At 35.4% G+C, this 27104-nt stretch overlaps 1 protein-coding gene across 5 annotated transcripts in view; it reads left to right on the plus strand.

The window, feature by feature from the left end:
* Positions 1–27104, plus strand: part of BBS9 (Bardet-Biedl syndrome 9) — a 308372-nt gene that overhangs the window by 81650 nt on the left and 199618 nt on the right. For all 5 annotated transcript variants that reach the window (XM_062569543.1, XM_062569542.1, XM_062569545.1 and 2 more), the window contains 2 exons: positions 910–1082; positions 2334–2486. In XM_062569543.1, coding sequence (XP_062425527.1) covers positions 910–1082; positions 2334–2486 — 326 coding nt within the window. The remainder of the gene's footprint in view (positions 1–909; positions 1083–2333; positions 2487–27104) is intronic.

Consider the following 27104-nt stretch of genomic DNA (forward strand, 5'->3'; position numbering starts at 1 on the left):
ATCATTGGCAAACGTGCTGAGGAGGTACTCTGTCCCTTCATGCAGATCATTGATGAAAAAGTTGGACAGGATGGGAGCCAGTACTGAGCCCTGGGGAACTCCACTAGCCACAGGCCTTCAAGTAGACTGTGCGCCACTGAGCACAACTGTATGACAAGAACCCTATGTTTCCAATTAAGAGATTTTTACCTGGATTGGGGTTAGTTGGTTACCACTACTGTCAACTGCTTGGGATGCTCAGCTTTCCTGTTGATCCAAAGTAAATTGAACCTGACTCTGCCCCTCGCCTGGCAACCAAAGTTCATTAAGAGTGTATTGTGGCAGAGAATTGCTGGCAGTCTGTTGTTAAGGCTTTTTATCGTCCGGTAATTCTCCTTATATTTGAGGAATTTCTTGTCTTCTTATTTCCATATTATGATAGTTCTTCATAGTCTTTGTGCTTCATGAACAGACCTGTACTCTGCAGTAAATAATCCTGAAGCAATAAATACTTTCATACCCTCAAGAAAAGGAAGAAAATAAGTATGTTACTATTTCTTAATATTTGTAATAAACAGGTGTAAAATTAGACCGTAAAATTTAAAAGTAACTGTTCTGGAAAATTACATCAGACCTAGAGAGTTCAGACCTTTTGGGGAAACAAGACTGAGGTCCTAAAACTTACTTGTCTGCTACAAAGATTACCTATTGAAGTTAGGATGAAAGAGGGAGAATTTAGGACTATCTTATCTGAATAAGATATAAATGTTTCTTTAACACCATTGAACAAGTATCCGTTATTACAACCTCTAGTACAGACTTTAGATGTATTTAACAACTGCATTAAATTTCTCTGTTTTAACTAAATTATCTTATATAGTGAATATATATGGTTTAAATTTAGTCTTGTATTTAATCTTCTTTTTAAAGAACGATACAGAATCCAGAGTGATCAGTTAGAAGACCTTTGGCTAATAGCAAAAGAGCTCACACTTAGACTTGAAGAACATTTCAAGAAGCAAAATTGCAAAGACTTTGTGTGTACCTTTTCTGGTTCAGTTCCCCTGGAAGAATATTTTGAACTAATTGATCGACATTTTGAGGTATGTTACATAATACATGGATAGCTAACTAACAGTTTCCTTAGTACAAAGTTGTTTGTAAGTCACTGCTAAGATTAATTAGGTTAAAATTGCATAGCTGTGACACACAGCTAATGCCTTTCAGAAAATAGGAAGCTGTATCTAAGATAATGCTGAAAAAGATCTCATTCTCTGTTTAGCTTTTAGCATGTGGAGTATGTCTTGCCTTTGAAACAACCCTTGTGCATGAACTACTTGTGCTTGCCAATCACAGTCTGCAAATGATACAAATTGGGGTACTTGTTTAGTTCACTGGCTCTGTGTACAGAAGCCATAGGTTCTTCATTCACTAACATCATGTTAATTGTAAGATTGTTTCTAAATTTTGTCTTTGATCATATGCTATTTTACTAGTCTATAATAATGAAGTCATGAGCACTTGTTTCAGCAGAATCATCTTGGTAGTTATATGAAAAGTACCTTTAGATTTTAAAATACTAGCTTCCCTTCTAAAAGCATCGTGCAAACATGAACACATTTACCAGAGGAGGTATGAAATAAATGAATTATCTTTACCTGCCAGTTTGGTCATGCAGATGACGATGAAAAGCCTCTCCTGAAGGTGGCTCACTCTTATTAAGATTTTTATGTTGCAGAAGCATGTAGTAGAGAATGAAAGGGTGATTATAAAGATAAAGGAGGAATTCTTATCATCTAGGCATTTGATATACAGTCTTGTCAAAGTTTTGTGAACATTTTAAGAGAGTTGGTTGCCATACCTGATCGATATATACATAAAAAGGAAAAAGGATTTCACTCAGAAAAAAATGATCATTCAATCACACAGAACTTTATTCCTTTGAACATAAAGTATTATCTTTTATTTTCTAATGCAATGATTATCACATCTACTAAGTTGTGTGTATGTGTCATAAATAGCAGGCCAAGCCAAGGAGAAGCCCTGAGAGATCCACTCTGAGAGTGATGAAATTTCATTCTTGTCATTAGACTTCTTGCTGACATTCTTATGTATTATTACAGATTGTGACTGTCAACAGTTATTTGTGATTTCAGTGGCAACTCTTTCCACTCTTGTTTCAGAAAGTCTGAAATAACCACATCAGTAAGAAACTGGCATGGGCAACATAATCACATTTGAATGAATACTTACTCTCCCAAGAATTTTATTATTGTTCTCCTGTTTCATTAGGAATGTGCATATAGGATGTATATGACCCTTAGTCTGAATTCTTGAAAACCCTTAAATTGCAGCTACGTTTGAATGCTGAAAAATTGCAGGAGCTGTTATCTGAAAGGGCTGTACAGTTTAGAGCTATTGAGCGGCGACTACTGACACGATTCAAAGACAAAACTCCTGCTCCTCTTCAACATCTGGACACCTTGCTAGAAGGAACATTCAGAGAGGTCAGTGCAGTTTGATTGTGAACCTAAACTTTCTTTATGTTGTTGGTAAAACTTAGTTTAAAGCATATAAGCTCTGCTTTCCTGGTTACGTTTACCATCCAAGAGACCAGGAAGCAGTAATTTGTTTAACCTAATATTCCCTGTAAGTTTCCAGATGATTTGCTATGGTTTTATTTAATCTACAACCACAAAATTTTTACTCCTGGGTCACACCAACTTGACAGCACATCATTCTTTCCTAACTGATGTTGATAGTGTAAATATTTTATAGTTCATGTGAAAATATTTTATAGTTCATAGCTTGTGTAAATATTTTATGATACACTGTAAACTGGTGGAATGGTTTGGCTGTTGTAACATTCACAACAAAATAGTCTGAGGCTGACCATGTCCTTCCTTTAGGAGGTTTCTATGTTCTAATCATTTCAGAATGCAATAGCTGCAGAATAACTTTTTGTTTTTTTCAATTTAATCCTAAACCATCCCCATACTGGGAGTACACAAGAAGGACGAAACCCAGACTTTTTCTTTCCTGCCTCAGCCCTGCAGTGCTTTGGAATAACCCTTGTTCCATGATGCATCCCCTTTGCTAAGCAGTCACTTTATGGCATTTTGTATGTTTCTGCTGGAGGATCTGATATATATTTTCTAACCTGTCCTATCAGAGATGATGTGTCACAGTTAGATTCCTTTCTGGAAACAAGACTACATGCTGTTGCATTTGTATATGATGACAATTAAAAACATGAAGGTGTTAAGGAAAAATATTTTTACTGTTTACATTAGGAAAACTATTCTGTAAATTAGAGAAAATTACCCTTCCATGTATGATTAACTAAAGAGTTATTTCTATCTTTTGTATTAATGAGTATACCATGAGACGGTTTAAGTTTTAAAGTGATTTTTTTTTTTTTGCTTGCTTGAAGTACTAAGTATTGTTGACAGAGAAGTGATTCTTTAGCACTTTGAAATGGCACAACTAGATCAAGCTCCAAAGATCAACTAAATAAAGTGAGTCTCTTGAGTCTGTTTTTGATATGCATAACTGTTGCCTTTAAATGTAAGGAACTGAGATGTGCTTGACAATTTTCTTAAGCACTTGAATTGAAATATCAGCTCTGACAATATGACCAAAATCATGTCATTAATATAGATGTACATTCTGGAAGTATCACAGAATGGTTGAGGTTGGAAGAGGGACCTCTGGAGATCACCTAGTCTAACCCTCACGTTCAAGCAGGGTCACCTAGAGCATGTTGTCCAGGACTGTGTCCAGATAGCTTTTGAATGTCTCCAGGGATGGAGACCCCACAATCTCTCTGGGCAACCTCTTCCAGAGTTATTGTAACAGTATAGAAGTTTTTTCTCATGTTTAGACCATATTTCCTGTGTATCTGTTGCTTCTCATTCTATTGCTGGGCACCATTGAAAAGAATCTGGTCCTATCCTCTCTATACCCTCCCTTAAGATATTTGTGTACATTGGTAAGCTCCCCTGTCATTCTTCTCTTCTCCAGGCTAAACAGGCCCGGCTCTCACAGCCTTTCCTCATACGATGGATGCTCCGTAATCATCTTAGTAGCCCTTCTTTGAACTTGCTCCAGTAGCTCTATATTTCTGCTATATGGGGGAACCCAGAACTGGACGCAGTACTCCAGATCTGGCCTCACCAGGGCTGAGAAGAGGGGTAGGATCAGCTCCCTTGACCTGCTGGCAAATCCTCTGCCTAATACAGTCCAGGATACCATTGACCCTCTTGACCATAGAGGCACATTGCTGACTCATGGTCAGCTTGTTGTCCACTAGGATCTTCAGGTCCTTCTCTGCAGAGCAGGATTTTTTTTTATTTTTATTTTTTTGTCACAGATAAGCATGTAGTAAAATAGTAATTACCATAGGGATACTACGACTGAATATTTTGGAAGCGAGTGCTGTGGTAGGTTTTAATATTACCTCTTTGCTATTTGGATGAAGTGAAATTGCTTGGTTGGGTATTTCCTATGCATTGAAAAAGATATTACTTCTATTTTTCCCTTTTAAAAGTCAGTTTAATCTTCTGTCTTTATTATTTGAACAAGTATATTTAACACAAATATTTAAAGCATTCAAAATACTGCCTATACTTTTTTGGTAGAGAAGGAATAATGAAGCTGCATAAATATGAACAGTACAAACTCTCATTCCAAAAATCCTTTTAACCTATAGTCTTTTTGACATTGAAATGAATATTACTGTTTCTTGAGAATACTAATTTTTGTATGCATGATATGAAAACATATCTTTTTTCTTTCTTTTGGAAAAGTCCGTTCTGAGCACGTTTGGTTCTGTTTGGTAGTTTTCTTATTGGAGAATGTATTCAGTAAAGAATGAAAATCCATACTCCATAGAAGTTAGTGGAAGGGCTTTTATTGGCTTAAATGGAAGTTGAATTGAACCCTCAATGAAAGTAAAGTAAAAGATTTAATATTTTTGTAATAAAATAGGCATGATGAAAAATCCTACAAATAATTTAAATATTAGATAGAAATTACTATTTTTATTCTATTGCTTATCAGTGTCTAAAAGCCTGATTTCTTCCCTTATGTTAAATTATGTTTAAATAGGAGAAAATAATTTGCATCCTTCCCCTCCCCTTTTCACTAACATAATCGATTATGTACAAAAGAAAACCTTCATTTGTTACTTTTTAAATTGGATTTTGTGGTCAGAAGGCAGATGCACATACTTGTTTTTATAGTGCATTCCAAACTGTTTCATCAAGAACACTTGGGAGTTTACAGTTAGTGAGAATATCTTATTTGATTAGTTATTGATTAAAAGTTTTTTTTTTTCCACACAGAATCTCCAAGACCGAAACTCTAGCATATATATGTTATTTCTTAATAGAATATCTATTATGGGTTAGTAAGTATAATGGTATAACTTCACGATCTCTCCAAATCTACACTGATATAAAGGTGCCCCATACTGCTTATTTTGCATCAGAGTACTTATGCAGAAGATGTATAACCTTCATGTGAAGCATTTTTAGTACAAATCAAATGATCGTGAATATTCAGGTCTCGTAATTTCATTGCATATGTTTGACATCTGTGTGTTTTGTACAGTCCTTTTTCTTTGCCAAGCTGCTAATGAATTGGTGAGCTAATTTGAATTCTACAATTGAAGTAGATCGTAGATGTTAATTTTCAGGTGTTCAATTCCATCAAGCAAATCTGTATGTGTGTGATATATATGTAGATGTATAACATATATATATGTTAAAGCTATAGATACTAAGCCAGAGAAAATTAATCAGACTGCATTTTATTCTCTGGTAAAATGCATTTCTAGCTGTGATCTAATTTTTCTATTAGTCCTTATAAATGAGCACCAAGGCAGGATGTATTCAGTGCTACAATAAAATTACTAATGGGTTCATTGTAAGTAAACCATAGCCCTTACCTTTTTGTGCTCACAATAATACATATAAGCAGGCTTCAGTATCTGCAGGAGTGAAAGACTTCTTTTTGTTTTTATATTCCTATTTAATCTTATCTCCTATAATTTGTATTTTTGAATTAATGCTATAAATCTAATAGATTTGAGTGAGTATTGCAACAGTTAACAGCTACGTAAGGTGGCCTTCTTTAAAAGGAAGAGGAAAGCTATTACAGAGTAGTAGTCTTGTACATTAGACAAAGGAAATGTCATTCTTCTGACATTTATGAGTGATTTTTAGGAAGACACTGTGAAAATACTGGAAAATCAGTTTGAAACAGATGCTATTTTTATGTCTGAGGTAGTTTCTTGAGCACTAGTTTAAAAAAATTACCTGTGCAATCGGACACACTGCTTTTTCTTGTTCTAAGAAAATAATTTAATTAGATAAATACGTAAACAACTGAACAGCAGTTAAGATTGCATAGACATTTGGTAGCTTAAAGAAGGACTTTAAATATGAAATGAAATTTCAGCAAGTTTTATGGTAGCTGTTGTAAACAGTTTGTTCTTTGTATAATGCTCACTTACTGGAGATATGTTATTGCTTGAAAGTCTAATTTAATGATCTTAATCTCTACAGTGTATTTTCTGTCATGTTAAAGAAATCATAGTTTGGCAATTAGCTGTAGGTGATTGCTCTGGAATTATAATTTTCATACGTTGACTCTTGACAGGTGCAAGTAGGAATTAACAGTAAGGATCATAAGCATCAGAAGATTCACTTTCTTCTTTCAACTCACACGGATTTCAACCCAGTGAATCTGAGTACTACTAACGATGTTTACTACTAAGCTGTATTTCACTCAATAACTGTATTTAGAAGATTACTGTGGTTATTCTTTTTTAGGGAAAAAAGAGGAGAGATGGATTTGAAATACAGGGTGTAGTTCTCCTACACATCACTAACCGTTGTTCGGCCAATTTGATGAACTGTTCGATCTTCTCCTGTATTCATGCTTTAAGAGATGAAATGACAATGCAATCTACTACATTACATTGCATTGCATTACAGTAAAATGTTGTAAAATTAAGACAAATGATGAAGCTAATGGATTTGTGTCCTGTATCCCTACACTTCCATTGTAAACCCTTCCGATTCTTTGATGGCACTGTTGTAATTCCTCAGGTTTTCCCACATTATAAGGCTTCTCGATCCCTCCATAAAATCTCTAGCTCTCTTGAGTTTTCTAATATTGAAATCTCAATACTTACTCTTGGCCCCCAGCAACACACTTGCAGCTCTCATTATGTGTGTGCTAGCTGTCAAGCCGGAGCACTTGTGCTGACTGGCAGTACTAACTAACCAAACAAGGGACAATGTCAAGATTCTTACCTCTGTCTCAATGGGACTGCTGGCCATGTCTCTCTCCCCTCCTGCTCTGCTTATTATTAAAAAAAAAGGGGGGGAGGAAGGGGATCTTACTGAGTCTGGGTCTTCATTTCTCTGTAAAACTCGGTAGTAGTTATAGGAATCAAAAGTTACTAGGAATGATCTGACAGATCCAGTCGGATATAAAAGGACAGCACATTTGCATAACCTTAGAAAACTAGACTTACAAACAACTGCATTGACTACAGTAGTGGTTCTTTATGTTTTAACTGACATATTTTAGCCTTTCTTGCTTTAAGGCACTGGATAAATTTAAGAGAGTGACTTGCCATTAGTAAGAGCATGGTTTAGACAAAACTGGTAGAACTAGTTGATGCTCACAGCTCTGCTTGTTTTCTCCTAATTCTCTTTCTCTGTTCTTTTGTGGTCGTCTAATTTATGTTGTCACTGAAAAGCTTGTTTCACAGAAATACTTGGCTGCAAACAACAATAAAATGACTTATGAGGTAATTTTCAGATCTTTCTCTGTAACAAAGTTGTCCAGTTCTGTTCCTTCTGCTTTCTTTAGAATATGTTGCTATTTATCTTGGTTGATTCTTGGTCTTGCATCTTGAGAGGTCTGCTATGAATTGCAGCTTGCAGAGATTCACACATACCGTAGTTTTTTCTTAATAAAAAATTTCTTGAAACAAGGGGACAGAATATTCAAACAGCCTACCAGTTTGGAGAACTGGTCGTAGGTTGCTGTTTAAAGGGAGTAGGAACAAGTACACACTTCCTAAAGATTAATTTCAGTGTAAACCCCCCTCCCATCTGTTCTCCCTTCAGCATTTCCGTCTTGTTTATTTCATTCTTACTGCTAGTAATATTGGAAAGTCAATGTAGTGTTTCTCCATCAATCTCTTAGAAGTGGTCAACAAAGATAATTCCTTCCAATTAAAGATACTATGACTCCTACTTTAGACTAAGGAAGGTACTTCCGTCAGGAAGAGCCGTTTTAACTCTTTGTGCAGTGGTAAACTGTACAAGAATTTGTCACCTGTGACCAAGAATGCTTTATCTGTAGATAAAGCATCTTTTACCTGAGATATGTGATCTGACCTCTCCCTGAGAAATACAGCTGTCTCAATAGTTTGCCCTGAATGTTTGTTGGGGATCTTGAGGTTTCAGTAGTGACTGCTGGAGGGACAAAGGGTTTTTGCAAGAGATTTGGGAGTCAGACTTCTGTAAATGGATGTGCTGGCTTTTTAAATTAGTAATGTATTCAGAGTTTCCCTTCCTCTTTCGTGTGTGAGAGAGGGGTTTTGAGAGAGGTATCGCTAATGTTTTCAGAACTTTTTGATCTTCATCATAGAACTGTTCTGCATTGTAGCTTAATTTAAACAAAAAGATGGATTATTGCATGTTTTTCAGATGGAATTTAAGCAATTGTGATATGAATTAATTCCAACTTCTAAAAAGCAGGACCAAATCATAGCTGACATTGGCTCAGTTTCATGCCATAGCACAGGACTCATATTTAGGAATCCTTAAGTTTGTTCTATGTTTCTGGAAAATTCTTCGTGCAACTGACTGATCCTTCTAGAGCTTTTCAATACTCCTGTTGTTTCCAGAATGACACGGAGTATCCATGCCACATGGCAGGATCTATCCTAGTCTTAAAAGGTGACATTTAAACAACCAACTTTAAAGCTAAATTAGCAGTTTTCTTTTTCTTAGAAAGAAAGAGAGATTTTAGAGCAACACCTGATTAAAGAATGTAGGGTCTGACTTGCAGCTTTATTTAAGTTTACTCTAAGATACACACACATAAAGAACATTCAGCATGAGGAAAAGCGTAAAGTAAATGTTTTTTTAGAAAAGCATCCAAAAAGAGAAAGCTATGATACAATAAACCTTCAAAGTTAAATGTATGGAGAAAAAGCAAATCTTTTGTATCCATGGACATAATTTAGGAGGCCATAGGAAGTGCACTAAATATTTATGTTTCCTGAGGTTTCAGCAGAATGTGTAATTAATCTGAATTTTTGGGCAATACTTAAAGGAACTTAAAGTCAGAGTCCCTTTGAGTACATCTCTTTCAACAAGACAATTGCAAGGAATTTGCACCCTAGTGCTGCTGATCATGCATGTTAAATCTTTATTCCATTGTGGTTTGTGAAGAAGCAAGAGTGTTGAAACCTTGTCAAGCAGTATTTTTAGTATTAAAGTAGTGTATGCCAGTTCTTGTCCATTTTATAGTAATACTTGATGCTTGCAAGCAAAATCAGTTTTGGGTGTATATCACTATCAAGACTGAGATAGCTTGTTGATTCTGCATCGTATGATTTCCTCTCTGAAGATTGGGCACTTGATGCCCAAGATCAGATGCTCAGATGAAGATCATTATTTCAATTAACAGTTGACAGATGTCCAAATATCCATGTAAGCACATTTTATCCTTGTCTAACACATTTGATCAGTTTTCACAGCAGAACCTTAGCTGCATTATTCCAGTGAGGTTGATTTATGGGATGGGATTTTAGCTTGTCTTTATGGCTGGGGATGAACTGTCTTACAGTTGCCTCACCTATATTCCACACCAGGAAGATGTGAACAGACTGCCATCTGGAAGCTTTGCGCCTGTGCAGTGTTGAACAAAAATCATACCAATACCCCTTATTCATAGCACTTCACTAATGCAGTTATATGGCTCCTAGTTTGGAGATGATTCATGGTCTGCCACTTTAGAACAATTCTGTGACTCTCTTCAGCCTTCTCTGGAGAGCTAATATAACCTTTCTCTGGTCAGGTGCTATGACAGTAGAAGTTTCAATACTCTTTTTCTGGGTCTTTAGGTATGTGCTTTAGGTTCAGTCCCATATCTGGCATCTCTCTTGCTCAGAGGTTCCTGGAGTCCAGTTACTTAAGTTCTGTGAAGGAATTTTTACATGTGCACATGCACACATGTGCATTTTGTTGTTGGGTTGCATGAAACATACAGCTTTGTGGAAACCACTATGACATACATGGAAATATCTAACTTTATCTCTTAAACAAGAAAGATGGATTTTGCTACTGCATTTTGAAAGGAATTGTGAATCTTCTCTCTTTCTGTTCTATTTGCTTGTTTCCTTTTTTCCTTCACTCTCAGAATAAGATTTCTCCACTGCCAAATGAGTCCTCCTTTTGATATCAAACCTGATTCCTGTGGCTTCATTCCAGAATCACCCGATTAAATTGACTCCCCTAGAATCAGCGAGGTTTTATTTCAGGCAACTGGAAATCCTTCAGGTGACCTTGAGCTGTTACAGTAATTTCTTTTAATATTTCCATAGTGATTTCATAACAGAGATGTAGGCGGCAAATAAGTAGGTCTTAGGAGGACAATAGGCAATTTATAGGCAATAGTACAAACGGATATGTATTTGTGTATGTATGTATATGCATATATACATGCACATGCATGTAATTCATCACATTCTTATTTTAGTTTTCAGTCTTGTTTTGAACATCTTTTCAGCGTTATGTGTCTGTTATAAGAGCCAGCATTTTACTTCCTTGACAGTTAGTATTAATGCAGATCTAGCACATGTTATATTAAAGAAATGAATAAAAAACTTCCTTCCCGTTTCTTTTCTTACCTCACTTCCATCTATTGATTTAGGAAGCTAGACTCTTTATTTCTAAGTCTTGATCTGTTACAGTGGCACAATACAAAATAAGTATTGGCATTTACAATATTTTTACTTAAAAATATCTTTTACAAACATATGAATATAGGTCTCTGAGTTATTTTAACACTTGCAATGTGTGGATCATTTTGGTTACTACTGATATGTGGTCAGTGGCAACTAAAAGTCATTATGTTCTATTCACTAAAATACGTTCAGAATCTCATTAAAGGTCCATTAATTCTTTGTTCAGGCCTCTCTTAGCTCCTTTCCTTGCCTATTAGTCAGTTGATAAAAATCTCAAAACTGATCACTAATGATTGAGTATTCTCTCTAGAGTCACACGTCTGACACACATGGGAATGATTCATTGCCTGATTAGTAAGGACTTTTACCTCAAAGCAAAACCATTAGAGTTTATCATGAATGACTCAAAGGCTGTATATCACACTCGCTTCTGTAATAGTCATTTTCCCCTGATAATGTCAGTGAGACCTACACTTATAATATAAATTAGCTCTTTTTAGCTTAAATAAATATACTGTTCCTTTGAGGAGTTATATTTAGCTTTTTTTATTTTATTGCTGTTTCTGCAAAATGTAGCATTTTATTCTTTTCATAGCCACTAAAAGTAACTTATTGGCTATTACACGTAATTAAAATTCTCTATTTTACTGGTGTTCAGATAATGTTATGTTTCTGTTTGCTTAAGACTTATATGGCTTTAACAGTGGAATACATACAATGTCATGAAAGCCCCTGTTTATTTGAAGATACAGTCAAAAAATGTCTGAAAGTAGCTGTACTTGGAAAGCATATATTGAGATTGCTGGCACAACTCTTCAGTATTTTAGTTTTTGCTAGCAATCATTTGTTCTGAAGAGAGACTAGTCTTAAATAAGGCTTTGATTTTTCCCACAGTTTGTGGGACAAATAGATGAAACTGGTATTTCTATCCTCAGCAAGGTTTTTTCATTAGGGAGAAGAGCTGAAGACTTGTCTAGGAGCTGAAAACAGGACAACCAGCCTGAGAGAAAGGAGTTGGAAGCAGTGTGTGTGTGTGTGTGTGTGTGTGTGTGTGTGTGTGTGTGTGTGTGTGTACAGTACAAAATGCCTCAACTAGGACTGAATTCAGTCCGTCTGGCCTGTCACATTCTCCTCAAAGGTGGACACCAGCTACGATGTGCCATGTCACACAGCACACAGTCCTACTTCCCATGTTTCTCCCTTTGAACTTGTGAATGGCCAGGTTTGGGGACCCATTACTCCATTCAGAGTACTGAAGAGCTAGAGGTGTAATTTTTCCTGTGTATGACTCGCATTTTAGAGCTGTTCCACCACCAACCTGTCAGAGGATTCCTCAAACTGTGATTGATGCTCAGGAGTATAGAGGAGATTGTATCTTCTAGAATATAAAGGCAATAGCCTTAATAAGAAGTGAAGTGAAGAAGTGAATTCTATCATTCATCTTACAGTGGAAGATCTAATACCTTTTTTAAGGAGAATAAATGACACTGCTTTGTAAGGCTACAGCTCTTGTCCTAGGCCCAGTATACATAGTCCAGATCATATATTAGGGATCTCTGAAGGGACTGAAAGAGCCTGAGTGCATTTGTATTGAGTGCAAATGGAACCAGATGGCTACAGTTCTCAGTAGAAGGGAATATTGAGAAGTCTTACTACATTGAAAGAAATTTCTGTCATATCTGACAATATGAAATATAGTGTATGAGATACCTACATGATACCTACATTGAAACTTAAATTATTTACAGGCTCTTTCACAGGGAAAGGTAGGCTCTGTAAGCAAGAGAGGAAGTGCTATACAGTATGGTGGTCAAAATCTGAAGAAAAATTTCATAATGTCTTCATAGAAAGACAGAAAATCACTGTATTTCAGTCTCTAGGAATATTTCTATTTCAGTGCTGTAATAGTGCAGTGCCAAATAAATGGAGGCATGAAAGCTATATAACTGAGAACAACTAATGAGTGTACGTGATGAAGATATGTTGGCTATGTGGCAAGTTAGAATATATGATATTTGTGAAATTGATCATTTTAACTAGGTGACCGAGACATGATGAGTTGCTAGATGATTATCAAACTAATATAAATGTTGGTTTATTTCTTCATGCAGTATCAAAAAATCTTCTGATGATGTTTTAATAGTTTGCTTTTGGATGTTTATTATACTTTTACCAGCATGAGCACAGGTGCTGTGCCTTGAGATACCTGAAATAACAACATAATCAACTAGATCATTTGCTTGTGTAGCTTACAATAAGTTATATTGATTTCTCTGATTTACGGGAAATGAGAGTTGTTCGTTGCGTTTGGATAGCAAGTATATGTTGGTTTCAAATTCACGCCAAGTAAATATTTCAAAGATATTAACGCTCAGATTCAGGGAAATGCCACAGAGCTCTTCATGTTTGGGTTCACTGCTGAGTCGTATGTTCATTATAGCAGCAATTCAGCGCACAGTAAGGAGGAGAGCTACATTTCCATTAGATTTAGTATAAAGGGATTTAATGGGTACCATGTAAGCTATTAGCATTTTATTCCAAATCCTGATTAGGAAAAAAAAATACTGGGCATTAAATCTTAGGATTAAACTGACTAAAAACTTATCTAATGCTTGCAGATTTTGGTTTGAGTTAGATATCTAAACAGGGGTTAGTTACAATTCCAGCTACACTAAGTTATTTTATCTGCTCACTTAATCTGAAATCATCTTACATCAGGCCCTGCAACTGCTTATTTTCATTAACTTTACAGAGAACAAGCATCTGAATCAGTCTCACCTTGCCGATTATGCATGATAGAACGCAAAAAATTAAATAGTAGAGTTGTGACTTTTTTGAAGCTTACTCTCTTTAGTTATATATTCCTTGCAGTCAGCACAATCTTAACTCAGAGCTCCTGGTCTAGCCACTACCTCTCTGAGGAAAAAAGTAACTTGTGTGGTCATTTTTTGAGTTTAAATCTTTCTAATAAAAGGAAAAGTTTATACTGGAATAGAACTATGGGCTAAATCTGTAAATTGCCAAGAAAACAAAGGGGGAAAGAACATTTTTCTCCAGTTCTTTTTGCCGGTTGGCATCTCACAGATCTAAAGTGTGTTTCAGTTGTACTTAACTGGTACCTTCCACGTAATTAGTAATTCTACATTGGGAAGCTTTTAATTATTCTATTGTGGGCAATTTAAACTGGTATGAAAAAGGAAAAGATTGCTAATGCAAGAAAAGGTGGTGCAATGAACTGTGGAGTCAGAGGTCAGAAAGCAAACAGACGGTATAGCTGAGTATGCTAGTTATTTTAAGGTTTTTATGAAATAAAAACTTCTTTCTATTCTGCTTATTTTTGAGTAAACAAACTTTTGAAAGAGTGCAATTAAAGTTAGAAGCTCTGAAGCTATGCTAGTTCTATGCAAGAATGACAATATATTCAAGTTACAGTAACACATCAGTAAATAGTTTTGAAATACATATACTGGGCAATTTACTTTTACACGTTTTAAATCATATTGATATATTTAAGGGAGTTTTACAAATAAATCTGAAATAAATCACATGGCCATATCATAATTTGGATGATCTGGGTTTATTTTCTCTAAGTTTGAAATAAATTGCCATGCCTACTGTCTTTGGTTTTTTGACAAAGTTTTGTGGCTGCAGTTTTTTGTTTTAATACTGGCAATTTATTGTGGACACAAAATTGGAATTATTTAGCCATCTTAAAGTTAAGCATCTGCTTAAGTCCCTTGTTGGATGGTGACCAGGATGCTTAAGTCAGGGTGTCAGGTTTTGAGTATAAGTGCTGTATTCCTTATTTTTCCAAAAAGCCCTTAGTCAGCCTAGAAAACATTATGTACAGGTGCTGAAGAGTGTGCTTGCTAGTGTAGATTCCTGTAACATAGGAAGGGGAAGGAGAAGTAGAAAAGGAGACCTTATATATTACAGGAATTGGGGTGTTTCTAAAGGTGTTTTTTTTTTTTTTTTTTTTTTTGTTTTTTTTTAAGCTTTCTCTTTCTGTTTATGAAATTTGAAAGTATTTGATATGGATAAGATATTCTTATCTTGTTCATTGTTTATACTCTTTGCACCAATTTACTTGAGGAGAAAACCCCCCCAAACCTACACCTATTAAAGACCTTTGAATTCGGAGTCTTTCATGTTACAATGTGTCTATTTACTGCTGTCAGTAAGCCTGTAATCTATTTAGCCTGAAGAGTTTAACAAGCATACCTTGGAGTGATACTTTTATTTTCTGTTCTGTGACACTTAGCAAAATCCCATTATACAACTGAGTAGTATTATAATGTTAAAATGTTAATTTGTTCTGCATTCCATTAAAATTGGATTCTTTTTCTTGTGCATTGGCCCATGCATTTTGTATAAAACCTGTAATTTAAACACTACACCGTAGAAATGCCTAAATTAGTAACCTTTTGCCTTTGCTACCTTAATTACTCCTCATTATTTACTACTTAAAGAGCAACCTCTAGCTATTGGTTAAATATTTGCAAGCTAATTAGATCTGTCACGTTAAAGAAAACAGTAGCCCTTGCTTCTGTTCTAATTTGAAATGGGTTTCAGAATTTGAAGCAAATTCCATGCTTTGCTGTGAAGAAAAGTGGAAAACTGGACTTCTTGAATTTTACTTATTCTTTCATTTCTCTTTAAGGAGTTTGCTGCAGTGCATTAGCTATCTACTGTGTTCTAATAAGCAGCTGAAAGTCTGTCTTTAATACGTATTTTTAAAAAGGCTGTTCTGTTTCAGTATGTTCCGTCTTCTAGTTACAGATACTCCTTTTGGCTTCTATCACTATCTAATCAGTATCTGAAGCACTAATTTTTTTTTGCTGTTCTTGTGGAAATAAATAGAAAGCAGATTATTTGTTGGCTACTAATAGCTGTCTTTCAGATTTTTACCTCTTGTTAGAAACACGTCTATGTTTGGTCAGATTCATAAGGAGTACAGTTTATTAAAACATCTGTTTTTGACAAATGTAAGAACTGCTTTTTTCTGCATGCTTTCCTTTCGAAATGTATGAGAAATTATAAAATGCAGAAGTTGTGAACAGTTTCAGGTTGACTTAATTTTCAGCATTTATCCATCTGTATTATATTATTTTTGCATTGTATTTTGCTAATTTTCCATTTGTATACAAGCATGTAAACAGATTGTAGTTTATAATTGCAGTTAATTAGAATGCCAGGGTGTGAAACTACCTGCCGTATTCAAAGATACTATGCTTCATTTCACAATTTATGTTTTCTGAGATCCACAGTAGTTGGAGCTTGTCTAACACAGATTTTTCTACCTGACTTGATTCCTAGCTAGTCTAGCAGTTCACTACTCAGTTCTTATTATCCTTATCTGATTCTTAAAGTGCTGACTGAAATTCTCATTTGCTTTTAGAAGCTCGATGTCTGTAAAGAGTTGTTTCACTCATTCTTTGCTTATGTTGGTATGTTACAGTCTGAAAGCTGAAGAGATTGACACGGTTACAATTTGAAGGATAACTCTCTGCTTATATTAATCTTTTACTTTTAGGAAGGCATTAGAGACAAATGGGGAAAAACACAAGTCTTCATTTCGTTCATAGTTTCTTTCTTTTTTTTCTTTTTTCTTTCTTTCTCTCTTTTTTTTTTTTTTTTAATCTCCTATGTGAGATCTGGTCATAGACCAAGGGAATGTTTTGCCTTTGGTATTTTATTAAATGCTCTTTTTTTTGGGGGGGGGGTGGTTGCTGCGGCGGGGCTGCTGGAGGGGGAGTACGGAGATGGGGAAAGAAATCCCAGCAGTCCATTAACAGTGAAGCCTGCCCAATATTAGGCTAAGTAGTTTAACTTTTGAAGTAGATAGTTTTTAAGCAAACCTTTTTCACATTTTGTTTTCTGTGTCGCTGTTTATAGATTTTATAAGTGTGTGCTCTTAAACCATTACTTAAGTAATGGTTATTCCTGTGAAAAGTTTGGATGACTTGTTGGTTATTGCCTATATTCTTGTTCTTCATCAGCCAGGCAATCTGTAAAGGCACTAACTGACCAAGAGGCCCTGTTGCTTTTTACAAAAGAAATGTTCTGTGGAAACCTTTCCCTAAGAAGAGTTTTTGAGATTTATGTGGATTACAGAGTATTAAGAAGGGTCATTCCTTAATTTTCTTTCCATGCAAACAGGCCAAGATACAATTTTAGCAGGTATTAGTAAAAATTGAAAAGTATGTTTTGTGTTCTGGAACTGGTGCCAACATCTGTATTTGCAACTCCCAAGACAGGTATAAGGGTGAAAGCTTTTCCTCATTGCCCTCCAAAGACTGCTAGAACAAGCTTGTGACATTTCTGTTCCATTGCATCTGTGTTAGTTACTTCCCCTTTCAGTTCTTTGGAAGTTTATGGTCAATGCAAAGGGATTTACTCTTTGTGTGTGTGTGTATGTGTGTGTGGGGGGGTTGACCCTTTATGTTGACCACTGGTGCATTTTTCTAACAGGAGGACACATTGCATTTGAAATATGGCGTGTTTGGGTAATTCTGGAGCAGATCCTCAACCAGAATAAATAATCTCTGCACTTAATAGCACTGTGACTGTTAACATAAACTGATGTTTGTTCTCTAGTTGTGCCCAAGTAGACTTTTTCAGTTTTTATTTTTTAATGTAACAAATGAGACTGCAAATTTTAGAATTGCATAAAAAGTCTACTAAATTGTAGTGATTTTTTTGAAGAGATTCAAAGTGTTGTCATTTTATGTAAATGGTGTAATAACTTACCAGTGTTTACTATTATTATAAGGAGGAATGAATGGAAAGGGTAAGTTTCTGTGCATACATAGATTTATTTTCTTAAATATAATCAGGCAGAGGATTTTTAAAATGGTGCATGCAAGTCCAGAGTTTTCCAATTTTTGTTCCAAGAGGCTTTTCAGTTCCTTGTTTAGCCATTTACTTTGTTGTAGTTTTACTGTGAGCGTTAGAGAGCCCTCTGTTTTCCTGTTCAGTTAGATTAGTTGCAAGTGCTCAGAGTCTTTGCAAATGGGATGTTCCTATTAGACAACAAAATATGGATTTAAATGTCCAACTCCTGGTTTGAAAAATACCTATGCTGCGTGACAGTCTATTTCTACAAGAAATAAGTTTCCTGGTTTTTTTGACTCTGTTTTTTTCATTTCCATTGTATGTGTAACAACATTACTTTCAGTTGAAAAATGGATTGTTCCAGCAGAGTGCAGCAAAAGACAAATATTGCAAATATGTTTAGCCTTCTTGTCAGGAGTTAGTGTTGTGAAAAGGAGTTGACAATTTGTAAAATGTCAAACAAAACATAGAGAATATCTGTATAAAGATTGCAGTTTAAGTTCTCTCAGGTTTTTTCCCCTGCAAATTATATTAAAACTTAAGTAGAATTTACTAGGAAAATAACCATTAAAATTATTAGTATATAATGAATAATATGTAAAGTCCATAAAGATCTTTCAAGCATCACTAATAAATAGTAACAGAATCTCCAAATTGTAGGTAACTAACCACTGTTTGGTTTAGTAATTTACATGAGGCTGTACAGGAAGCTGGTGGAAAAGGTGAGTTACAATTCAAGAATTTTTTTCCTTCTTCCCATACTTAATCTATCAGACTTCCCTACCTTTCATAATGATAGCTACTGTTTATTTTATTTTTTTTCCTGCTTAGTTACTTTGAAGTTAGTGCACCTAATTCAAATTTTTGGCCTTTATTTCTTCACAGCTGTCAAAAGATTCATTGACCCCCATGAGCATGAAGGATGACACCTAAGTGTCAGTATGATGTTAAAGGAGAAAGATCCAAAGTTTGAGCAGTGTAATGGGGAAGGAAAAAGTGATTCAGTGTTTGAATTTGCAGACATAAATTTGAGTTATTAACTGAGAGTGAAGAATGAGAATGAAAAGAATGAACATTAGATTAAGTAGGCAAATTCTTCCTACACAACCCCTGCCATCACCTCATGTATCAGTAATGCAAAATAAAGTTGCAGATAAAAATTAGTTCAGGCTGTCATGATGTTAGATGTCCTTTTGCTATCAGTTCTGAGAGGATTTGCCAGCTGCTGTATACCTGAGTTTATCACTAGAAGTGTTGACGTAGATCCCTATAGATACTAGCTTCAATTTACTGTAGTAGTTTTGTAGTTTTTTTTGTTTGGTTGGTTTTTTTTTTAAATCTTTATAATGATTTAATCCATCAAACCATGTGAGGCATGGCAGGGTCTAACACATGCTCTGTTAGGCTTGTTACAGAAGAAGAATTTCTTTTTCTATTCTGAAACCTAGTCTGAAACCTGCAGGCTACAGCAAATGGAGAACTAGCTTCACTGAACAACCTCAGATCAGGCAGAAAAAGGTCCAGCAGCAAGAGCAGTGTCGCATGCCTGGGACTGCTGATTCTATGGTCAGACTTCCTACCTCACTAAAGGGAGTGTAGGTGGCAGGGGAAGTGCAGACTCCATTGCTTTCCTACCAGGGCATGTTCTGCATTATACCCTGGTGCTTTGGAATGATCATTTCATTTTAAAATATATGTCTTAAATACTCTTTTTCAGTTTTAGTAATTCAGGCTAGGCTAATTATTAACATTCCTAAAATTTCCTGTAACCATTTAAAGCTTTATTTAAGTGACACCATTAAAAAATATGTATATATATATACATATATATATATGTAGTTGCTATATCCCTCCTCAAAAATATGAGTTAAGTGTGAGAGTAATTGGTTGTGGGTATTATGTATAATTTGAGTCAGGCTTCTGGTTTCATCTTGGGAAAAATTCTGAATGACATGGGAGAATTCTTGCATGCTCTCTATACTACATTTTATTATATTTTACTTTCTGTGTAGTCGTAACTTCACTGGATATGAAGATTTAAAGAATGCTGAAGAGACCACCTACAAGTATAGTCCTTGATTATATCTCTAAAGCTAGTAGTAGTTTTCAGAACTTGAAAAGAGGAAATTGAGTCTTAAAACGTGTTAATGAGTATAAGAGCTACTTATTTAGCTAAGGAAAAGTAAATATTTTTTTCAAAGATTGAAAATTAAAATCAGTGCATCTCAAAGGAATGTAGTTTTCCTTAATCCGTCTGTTAAAATTTATATAATTTGAATCAAGTCATACATTATTACTATTAGTTGCTAATGTTATTCCCATGTCAGAAGATAGATTTAAAGCCTGAAGCAGGCTTATGTTTTTGCTTCTTCATTTGCAGCCTGATCCTCTGGTCTTCCTGATCCTGGGTTTCAAAATGCCTTGCACTGCCAAAATTAAAGTGGGAAATGTTCCCAGACGAGTTCATTCTCAGCTCATTAATCAACACAAACAAGTCAAATATGAAGCTGAGGGTGCACAAGTTTGGGACCCCCATCCAATCATTTCTGGGCACTGGAGAACCACCATACCCGTAACATGCCGTTCCCTCCTTCAGTGGGTTCCCTTCCCCACTTGCCAAGAGTGGCCGTTCCCTGGCACCTTTGCCCACTCCGAGTGTGAGGTGTTGCTCTGTGCACCAGTCCCTTCCTTTGCCTCCTTGCAGGTCAAATGTTGACTCTCCAGTGCCCCTTGAGAGAAATAACCTATGGGGATGTTGCCATTCCGAAGGACTGGGGATGCTGGTTTGGAGAGGAGTCAGAGCAGTCTTTTAGGAAGTTATCCCAGTATGCTACACCGAATAGTTTCCCATTTTTACCATTTCCTCTTCTAACAGCTGGTGGTAACAACCTCTGGTACATGCTGAATGAGACTTTTCTTCTGCCATGACCAGGACTCTCCGATATGTCAGTAAAAGAAAGTTCATGTTTAGGTTGAAAATTTCAGGGTTTGGTTCTGATCACAATCATATATGCAATATGAAGTAAATAAATTTCTGGAGTACCTAGAGACTCCCGTTAGGATCAAGACACCTAATGTATTAAATGCTGTGCAAACATAGAATAAACAGCTTTTTTTTTTTTTTTTTTCCTAATAATCTTGCCATTTAAGTATAGCAAAACAACAAAATTTGAATTTAACAAATAATTTGGGTAAAGATGAAGGCTAAGAGTGGTAAGAGCATGCAGATATTTAGTATAGCTGTTACATAATATGGTGATTCCAAATTCATGTATTGACTTTTCTAATACTGTGTTTTGTTCAAATTATTTGATCTGTCCTAGTCTGTAGTCTGAAGGGAATTAGTTACTGACCTTTTTCATACCAGAAAATCCTAACAGTGCCAGAAGGGTGTTAAGCTCATCTATTTTTTTTCTTGCCTCAGCTTTGTCAAGACTTTATTTACAAGAAGACAAAGGAGAATACATTTAAGAATTATTCACTGATGAGAAAATGTGATTGTTGTGGTTGTCATTATTCTAGTGAAAATAAGGCTTAGTTTTACAGAGCACATTATGAACTAAAAGTGGTCAATTATAAGGTTTATACAGAAGAAAATTTTAAAACTCTGCTAATAATGTGGAAAATGTGGCAATGACTGCTTTTAGGGCTGCCCTAAAGTATTCATTATTTTAACATTTCTTCTGTGGTAGCAGAGTGTGGCCAGTCTCAATTTGGAACTCTTCTCTGTAGACGCAGTCCAAATGTAAATAACATTCATTGTCTCAAATATCTTATAATTTAAACAATATTTTTCTATCTTTTTAAATTTAATGACTGCCTTTACACTGATTTCAAAAATCCAGAGACCCTCTTATTTTTCCTTACTATTTGGAAATGAGGAACAAGGAAAGATAAAGAAATAAAGTGGTTGACATTTGGATAAACAACATTTTATTGTTTTGCAAAGGCATTATTTTACTGCTTTAGGAACAAGTATTTTAAATTGGCACAGGCAGCGTCTCCTGACTGCCTTCTGTCAGGCCCAGATATATACCTTCTGGCTGAGTGGGACTTCCATGTATGTGCTTTTTATTTGTATTTTTAGTTGCCAGTTGCTTCATGGATTCTGCCAGGAAGTGCACCAGTAGCTCTGAAATCACAGTTTGAAAAACTTTCAGAGTTTACAGATGGGTGAGATTAGCGGAGCTGTGATTGCAAAGGTTTTTCTAAAAAAACAAACACCCCTCCACCCCCCCACCTCCCCCCCCCCCCAAAAAAAAAAAGAAAAGAAAAAACAACCAGAAGATGAAATCATAAAATCCCTTTGGGTTGAGGAGAATTTGAGATGATAATTATGGCTAGATAATTATCTTGATGGGAGTGAGTTAGTAGGTTGTTCCTGAAATTTCAATGTGAAGAAGTCATTAGTCTTTGAGAGCCACTTTGTGGATGCAGTGGAGTGGAGGTTTCAAAAATGCAGTAAGTAGAAAGAATGTTAAGAGAGTGGTTACAAAGAGCACATTCACTCTTTTTTGCGATGAGGGAAGGAGAGAAGATGGAGTGATAACTTCAAGATAATATGATGTGCCTATGGGTTTTTTGATTTAATGATGATACAAACTATATGCCCCTGGATTGACTATAGCAGAGAAAGAGGAGAGGCTCAGGGCCCTGGAATACAGAGCTGTCTTTGTTATCATAACACCAGATGATTTGCAGCCTTCATTTTTATTTTTCCAGGCACAGCAAATAGTAGGGGGTCTTTATGATCTGCAGAGCGTCTGACTGTTCATAGTGGTTGTGAGGCAGCAGGAAAGGAGGAGATCCGAGTCTTGGATGGATTTGTTAAGGCTAGAAGATAGGTGGGTGCGGGCTATTTTGAAGTAAGTGGTATTGCATAGGAAAGAACTTTGTACATAGATAGTAGCAATAGTGAAACTGAGAAAAAATATCTTTGCTCAAGGGAGGTTACATATATGTGAATGGCTGTTAGTAAAGAGGATGAGAGTTAAGGGAGACAGGGCTGGAGGAACATAGTGGTTCTGAGTTTGTTCTCAGATGAGACACTGAGATGAGTAAGATGAGACACTAAAGAGAGAAAGTATATTTGGGATTTTTAGAAAAAAAAAAGTAAGATAAAAATTATTTTTACATGTACTGCTTTGCCTTATTTTTTTAATCAGAATCATCAACTTGTGGCCTAGAAATGATTTAAAACAGAGTGGGAGTTTAAATTTTGTATGCCCTGATAGGGGAAGAAAGCCCAGTGGAAAGTACAGAAGCTTAGTCATGCTTCAAAGCAATAATAAATATTTGGTAAAGATAAAGCAACATTTATACTGCTTTTACACTCTTTTATCAGAGTTGCTTCTTTTCATCTAGTAAAGATAATAAATGAATTACCATAAAATATTTGTGTTTGAAAGTTCTTCCTTGGTTTTCACGAAGAGTATTTATTTTCCATCAGTCCATTACAGTGTAACATTGATTGGTGCATGTAATGTTTTATTCATACTGTTCTAGTTTCATCCCATTAGCAATGCCAACATTATGTTGCATTCTGCAGCGGTAATCTTGTGTGAAGAGTCTTTGTACAGCAACTTGTGCTGTGGTTCAGATCCCATTTCACATTTAGTGACAAGACAGAGTGAACAACAGCACCTTATTGATACTACTCAGACTTTGTTTCTCTTCCTTCCCCCCTCCGGTGCAGTGAGAATCATCAATGTACTGTAGAGTTGTAAACCAAATTGTGAAAGGCAGAATGTGTATCAGAACTGATTTATTTTTAGTTCTTGTATTATATCTTTGTCTTCCCAATAGCTAATGTTAGAACTGACAAATAACTAAAGCCATCCCATTACAAAAATAACAAGAACAGAATTAAAACCAGCCTTCTTGTAGAAGTAGCCTGATATCTTGATCCATGCATTTGATCCTTTGGATATACTTTATGATCATGTAAATTATATTGTGCCTAGAGCTGATTTAAATATACAATAGATACACACAGTATGGTTAAGTTACTGAAGGCATGCCTAATGCTAGTAGCAAAAAAAAAAAAAAAAAAAAAAAAAAATTGATTTGAATCATAACTAAGGTTTGATTTGTGATATGCTTTTTAACATTTAGTACAGGAAAACTTTATTCCATGTGCAGTGGGCCCAGCCCAATGTCAATCAAATTTTTAACTGACTGAATGATTTGGACTGGCTTTCTTAGGTGAATGCTCAGGGTTTTATTTTTTCTCTGAAATGAAATATATCTCTCCTTTATTCACTAACCTCTCTGAAAATCCAGTCCACAAAAGATTGTAATCTCTAAACAGGTAAATGAAGATTAATCTAAAAAATATCTTAACTTTGGAATACGAAGGATGTGGAATTGCAAGGAGATAAAATTCGAAGTTTGAAGAATGATATTTATTCAGATATCTTCATTTTTTCAAACAGCTGTATAAACAGTGAAACAATCCCTTCCTGGCATGGATATTTCAAAACAAATTACCATTTTTTAAGGTGCATGTGTCATGAGAACAAATGGTTGGCAGTGAAACGATATTTCTTTAGATTTTTATCTTTGGAGACAGGAAGAGCCTGAGCAAAGACTGCAGAGCTGTGAGAAATGTGAAGTTTACAGATTGTCAAAATTTATTCCCAGGGTTCTGATAAAAGGAGATGAAGGGTAGCAAAGAGAGTCTAGAGATGCTAAGGGGTTAAATAAAGATAGGGGAGACAGACAACTTGAGGGACAAAAGAAATAGATTAAAAAGTCAAGAAGCAATATGCCAAAGGAATAGAAAATTAAGAGAAAACAATGAAGGTGCAAGAGGAGGAGTATTTTTGTTTTCATGTATATGCAAATTCCAAGAAGCATGATTGTACTTTGGCTTTCATTTGGGCTGGCAAAAAGTTACTTTTTCATCCTTTTTGAGAGTAAGGAGGCTGGTGTTCTGTGACAGTCTTTAGGTGGTCTGCATGGTGCTTGCCTTGTGTATAGACAGATGCTTTGGAGATCTTTATGTTTCTGACAGGGAAATCTATATGTTGCAACTTATGTTAATGAAACACTGAGGTTTCAGAGCTAAAAATAAAATTAGGAGAAAATTCAGTTATATAGAGCAATGTTATGTCTTCACTATTTTGTAGTAAAATATTCTATCTGTGATGTGAATAGACTTTAGAAAATGTGGGTAAGTTACTATTTTCAGTAAGAGCTATGTTTTCAGGTTCTCTTTGCTTTTCATTTTTTACATAAATAGTCTTTATGATTTATTATCTAACATGATTTTGTGTTTTGGTTTTTGAGAAATGTGTTTTTTGAGTGTTGCAGAAGTTTAAGATATTTCCTCTTCATGAATTGCTGCATGTGCATATATAATGTCAGACAATTATAACAACATATTTTGAAATGATCAATCAAAATACTATTTAAACAGTATAGGATCAACCTCTTTACTTGCAGAAATGGGACAGATGTTCCACCAAACGGATCAAAAATCAGCAACTCCCTGGTGTATTTCTCCCTCCCCCCTGCCTTCACCTAATGACATCCAGCAGAGGAGGGGGAAAAAAAGCATGATTTTACAATGTTTTGTGTGGTATTTGACCTTCATAAAAGTAGTTGCATCTTAATGCATTCCAGTGAATAGGACATAGAGTTATGAGGAAAGAATTCAGACACTGGCCAAGGTAAGATAGGCCATAGCCAAACAGCATAGAGGATTATGAGGAAAACTTCTTCAAATTGGCTTGCAGTTCTTATTCTTTCCCTATATTTATTTATTTATTTTTTCACACTCTCTTGGCCTCATAAATTTTTCTTTCTTTACTTCATTGGGCCCAACTGTGATGGGAGCCCCATCGCAGACTCCTTTATTGTGATGCTTAGGGAGCTTTACTAGAGAACAGGGACTGGGCTGGGATGGTGTATCACACTTCGTGGGGCGGTGCTGTAACCTGTCGGGTTCTGCGTAGAGACATACAACTTTCATTAGGTGCTTCTTTGTTTTGGCTTTCTGAATCTTGAGTGAACAGCAGGAGCTACAGTAAGAGCCCCAGACTACCATGGGCATATCATTTGCTGTGTTGAGAAGCTGGCAGTAGGATAAGAGAATATAGGCATAAGATGTGAAATTCCATTGAAAAAGAAGAGTACAGTAAACAGGATATTTTTTAAGTAGTATGCAATTTAGAATGAAAACTGCAGTGTTCTGCTTATTTATATGATTAATACGTACATCACAACAAGATTATGTTAGGGATAAGTTATAAAAAATAAGGGAAGTAATGAAAACGTACTGATTATTCCCAGCTCCAGGGAGGCATAAATTTGTTGACTGGACTAAAAAATCTTAACCATATACAAACCTGCTCAATATGGTTCTATTATAGATACGGAATAATAACAAGGAAGTATCCCAGAGAATATACAACTTCAGTTTCATTCTTTAAAACATTTTCTTTTACATTTAATGTATTTAGGGTCAGATTTTCGTTGCTTAGTTTAGACTCATAACATAGTGCATCAGTTAAAAACAAATAATTAGCTCCAGCGAGTTAATTCTGTCGTTGTCATTTAGATGTTTAGTATTTGTATACCACAAGTGTAGTTAATTGCACTGAGGGCAGTGTGATACAATGGATAAGGTAGACTGAGAAGTGATATTGGGAGACTTTTCAGCTTTATTGTGATAGTTTATATAATTTTGAATAAATTCCTACTTATTCAGTGATGCCAACAGACGTGTTTAAAAAGTGTAGTGTAAGAAGTAAATGCTATTATTTGTAAATAAGAATTTAATGAGAGGACTGTTATTTTTTAAGGCGTGACATTCGCCATCTTTTAAAATCTTACTAAGTAGAATCCAGAATTTGTTTTCATCTTGGGAAATTTTTCCTGCACTTTCTCTTTTCATTTTTTTATCCCTGTGTTCCTATTAAAATGTTATTTTGTGTCAGTGTTGTAAACTGTGCTCCAAATACTGTTTGTGAAAAAATCTTTTTAAGTGCTTCTTATTGCTTTGATAAATCTGTTGGACTTAATCTTCCCGAGATTTTTATCCAGATATTCTTTTTGATTTTGCATTTATCCTAAGCTATTTTTAAAATTCAAACTAACCCCCTCACCAACACTGAAAAGAAAAAAGGATGGATATTCTTTTGCCATCCAAATTTGACTGTATACTCTGGTGTGTTTTATCAGGCACATCCTATTGGATTAGCTTGCTAAATTTTGATACTTAACACACTTCCATGTCAAAGATATTTGACTTGGAGGCTTATAGCTTTATAGAACATTAGGAAAATAG

The sequence above is a fragment of the Rhea pennata genome, chromosome 2 (genome assembly GCF_028389875.1).
Source record: "Rhea pennata isolate bPtePen1 chromosome 2, bPtePen1.pri, whole genome shotgun sequence".
Lineage (NCBI taxonomy): Eukaryota > Metazoa > Chordata > Aves > Rheiformes > Rheidae > Rhea > Rhea pennata.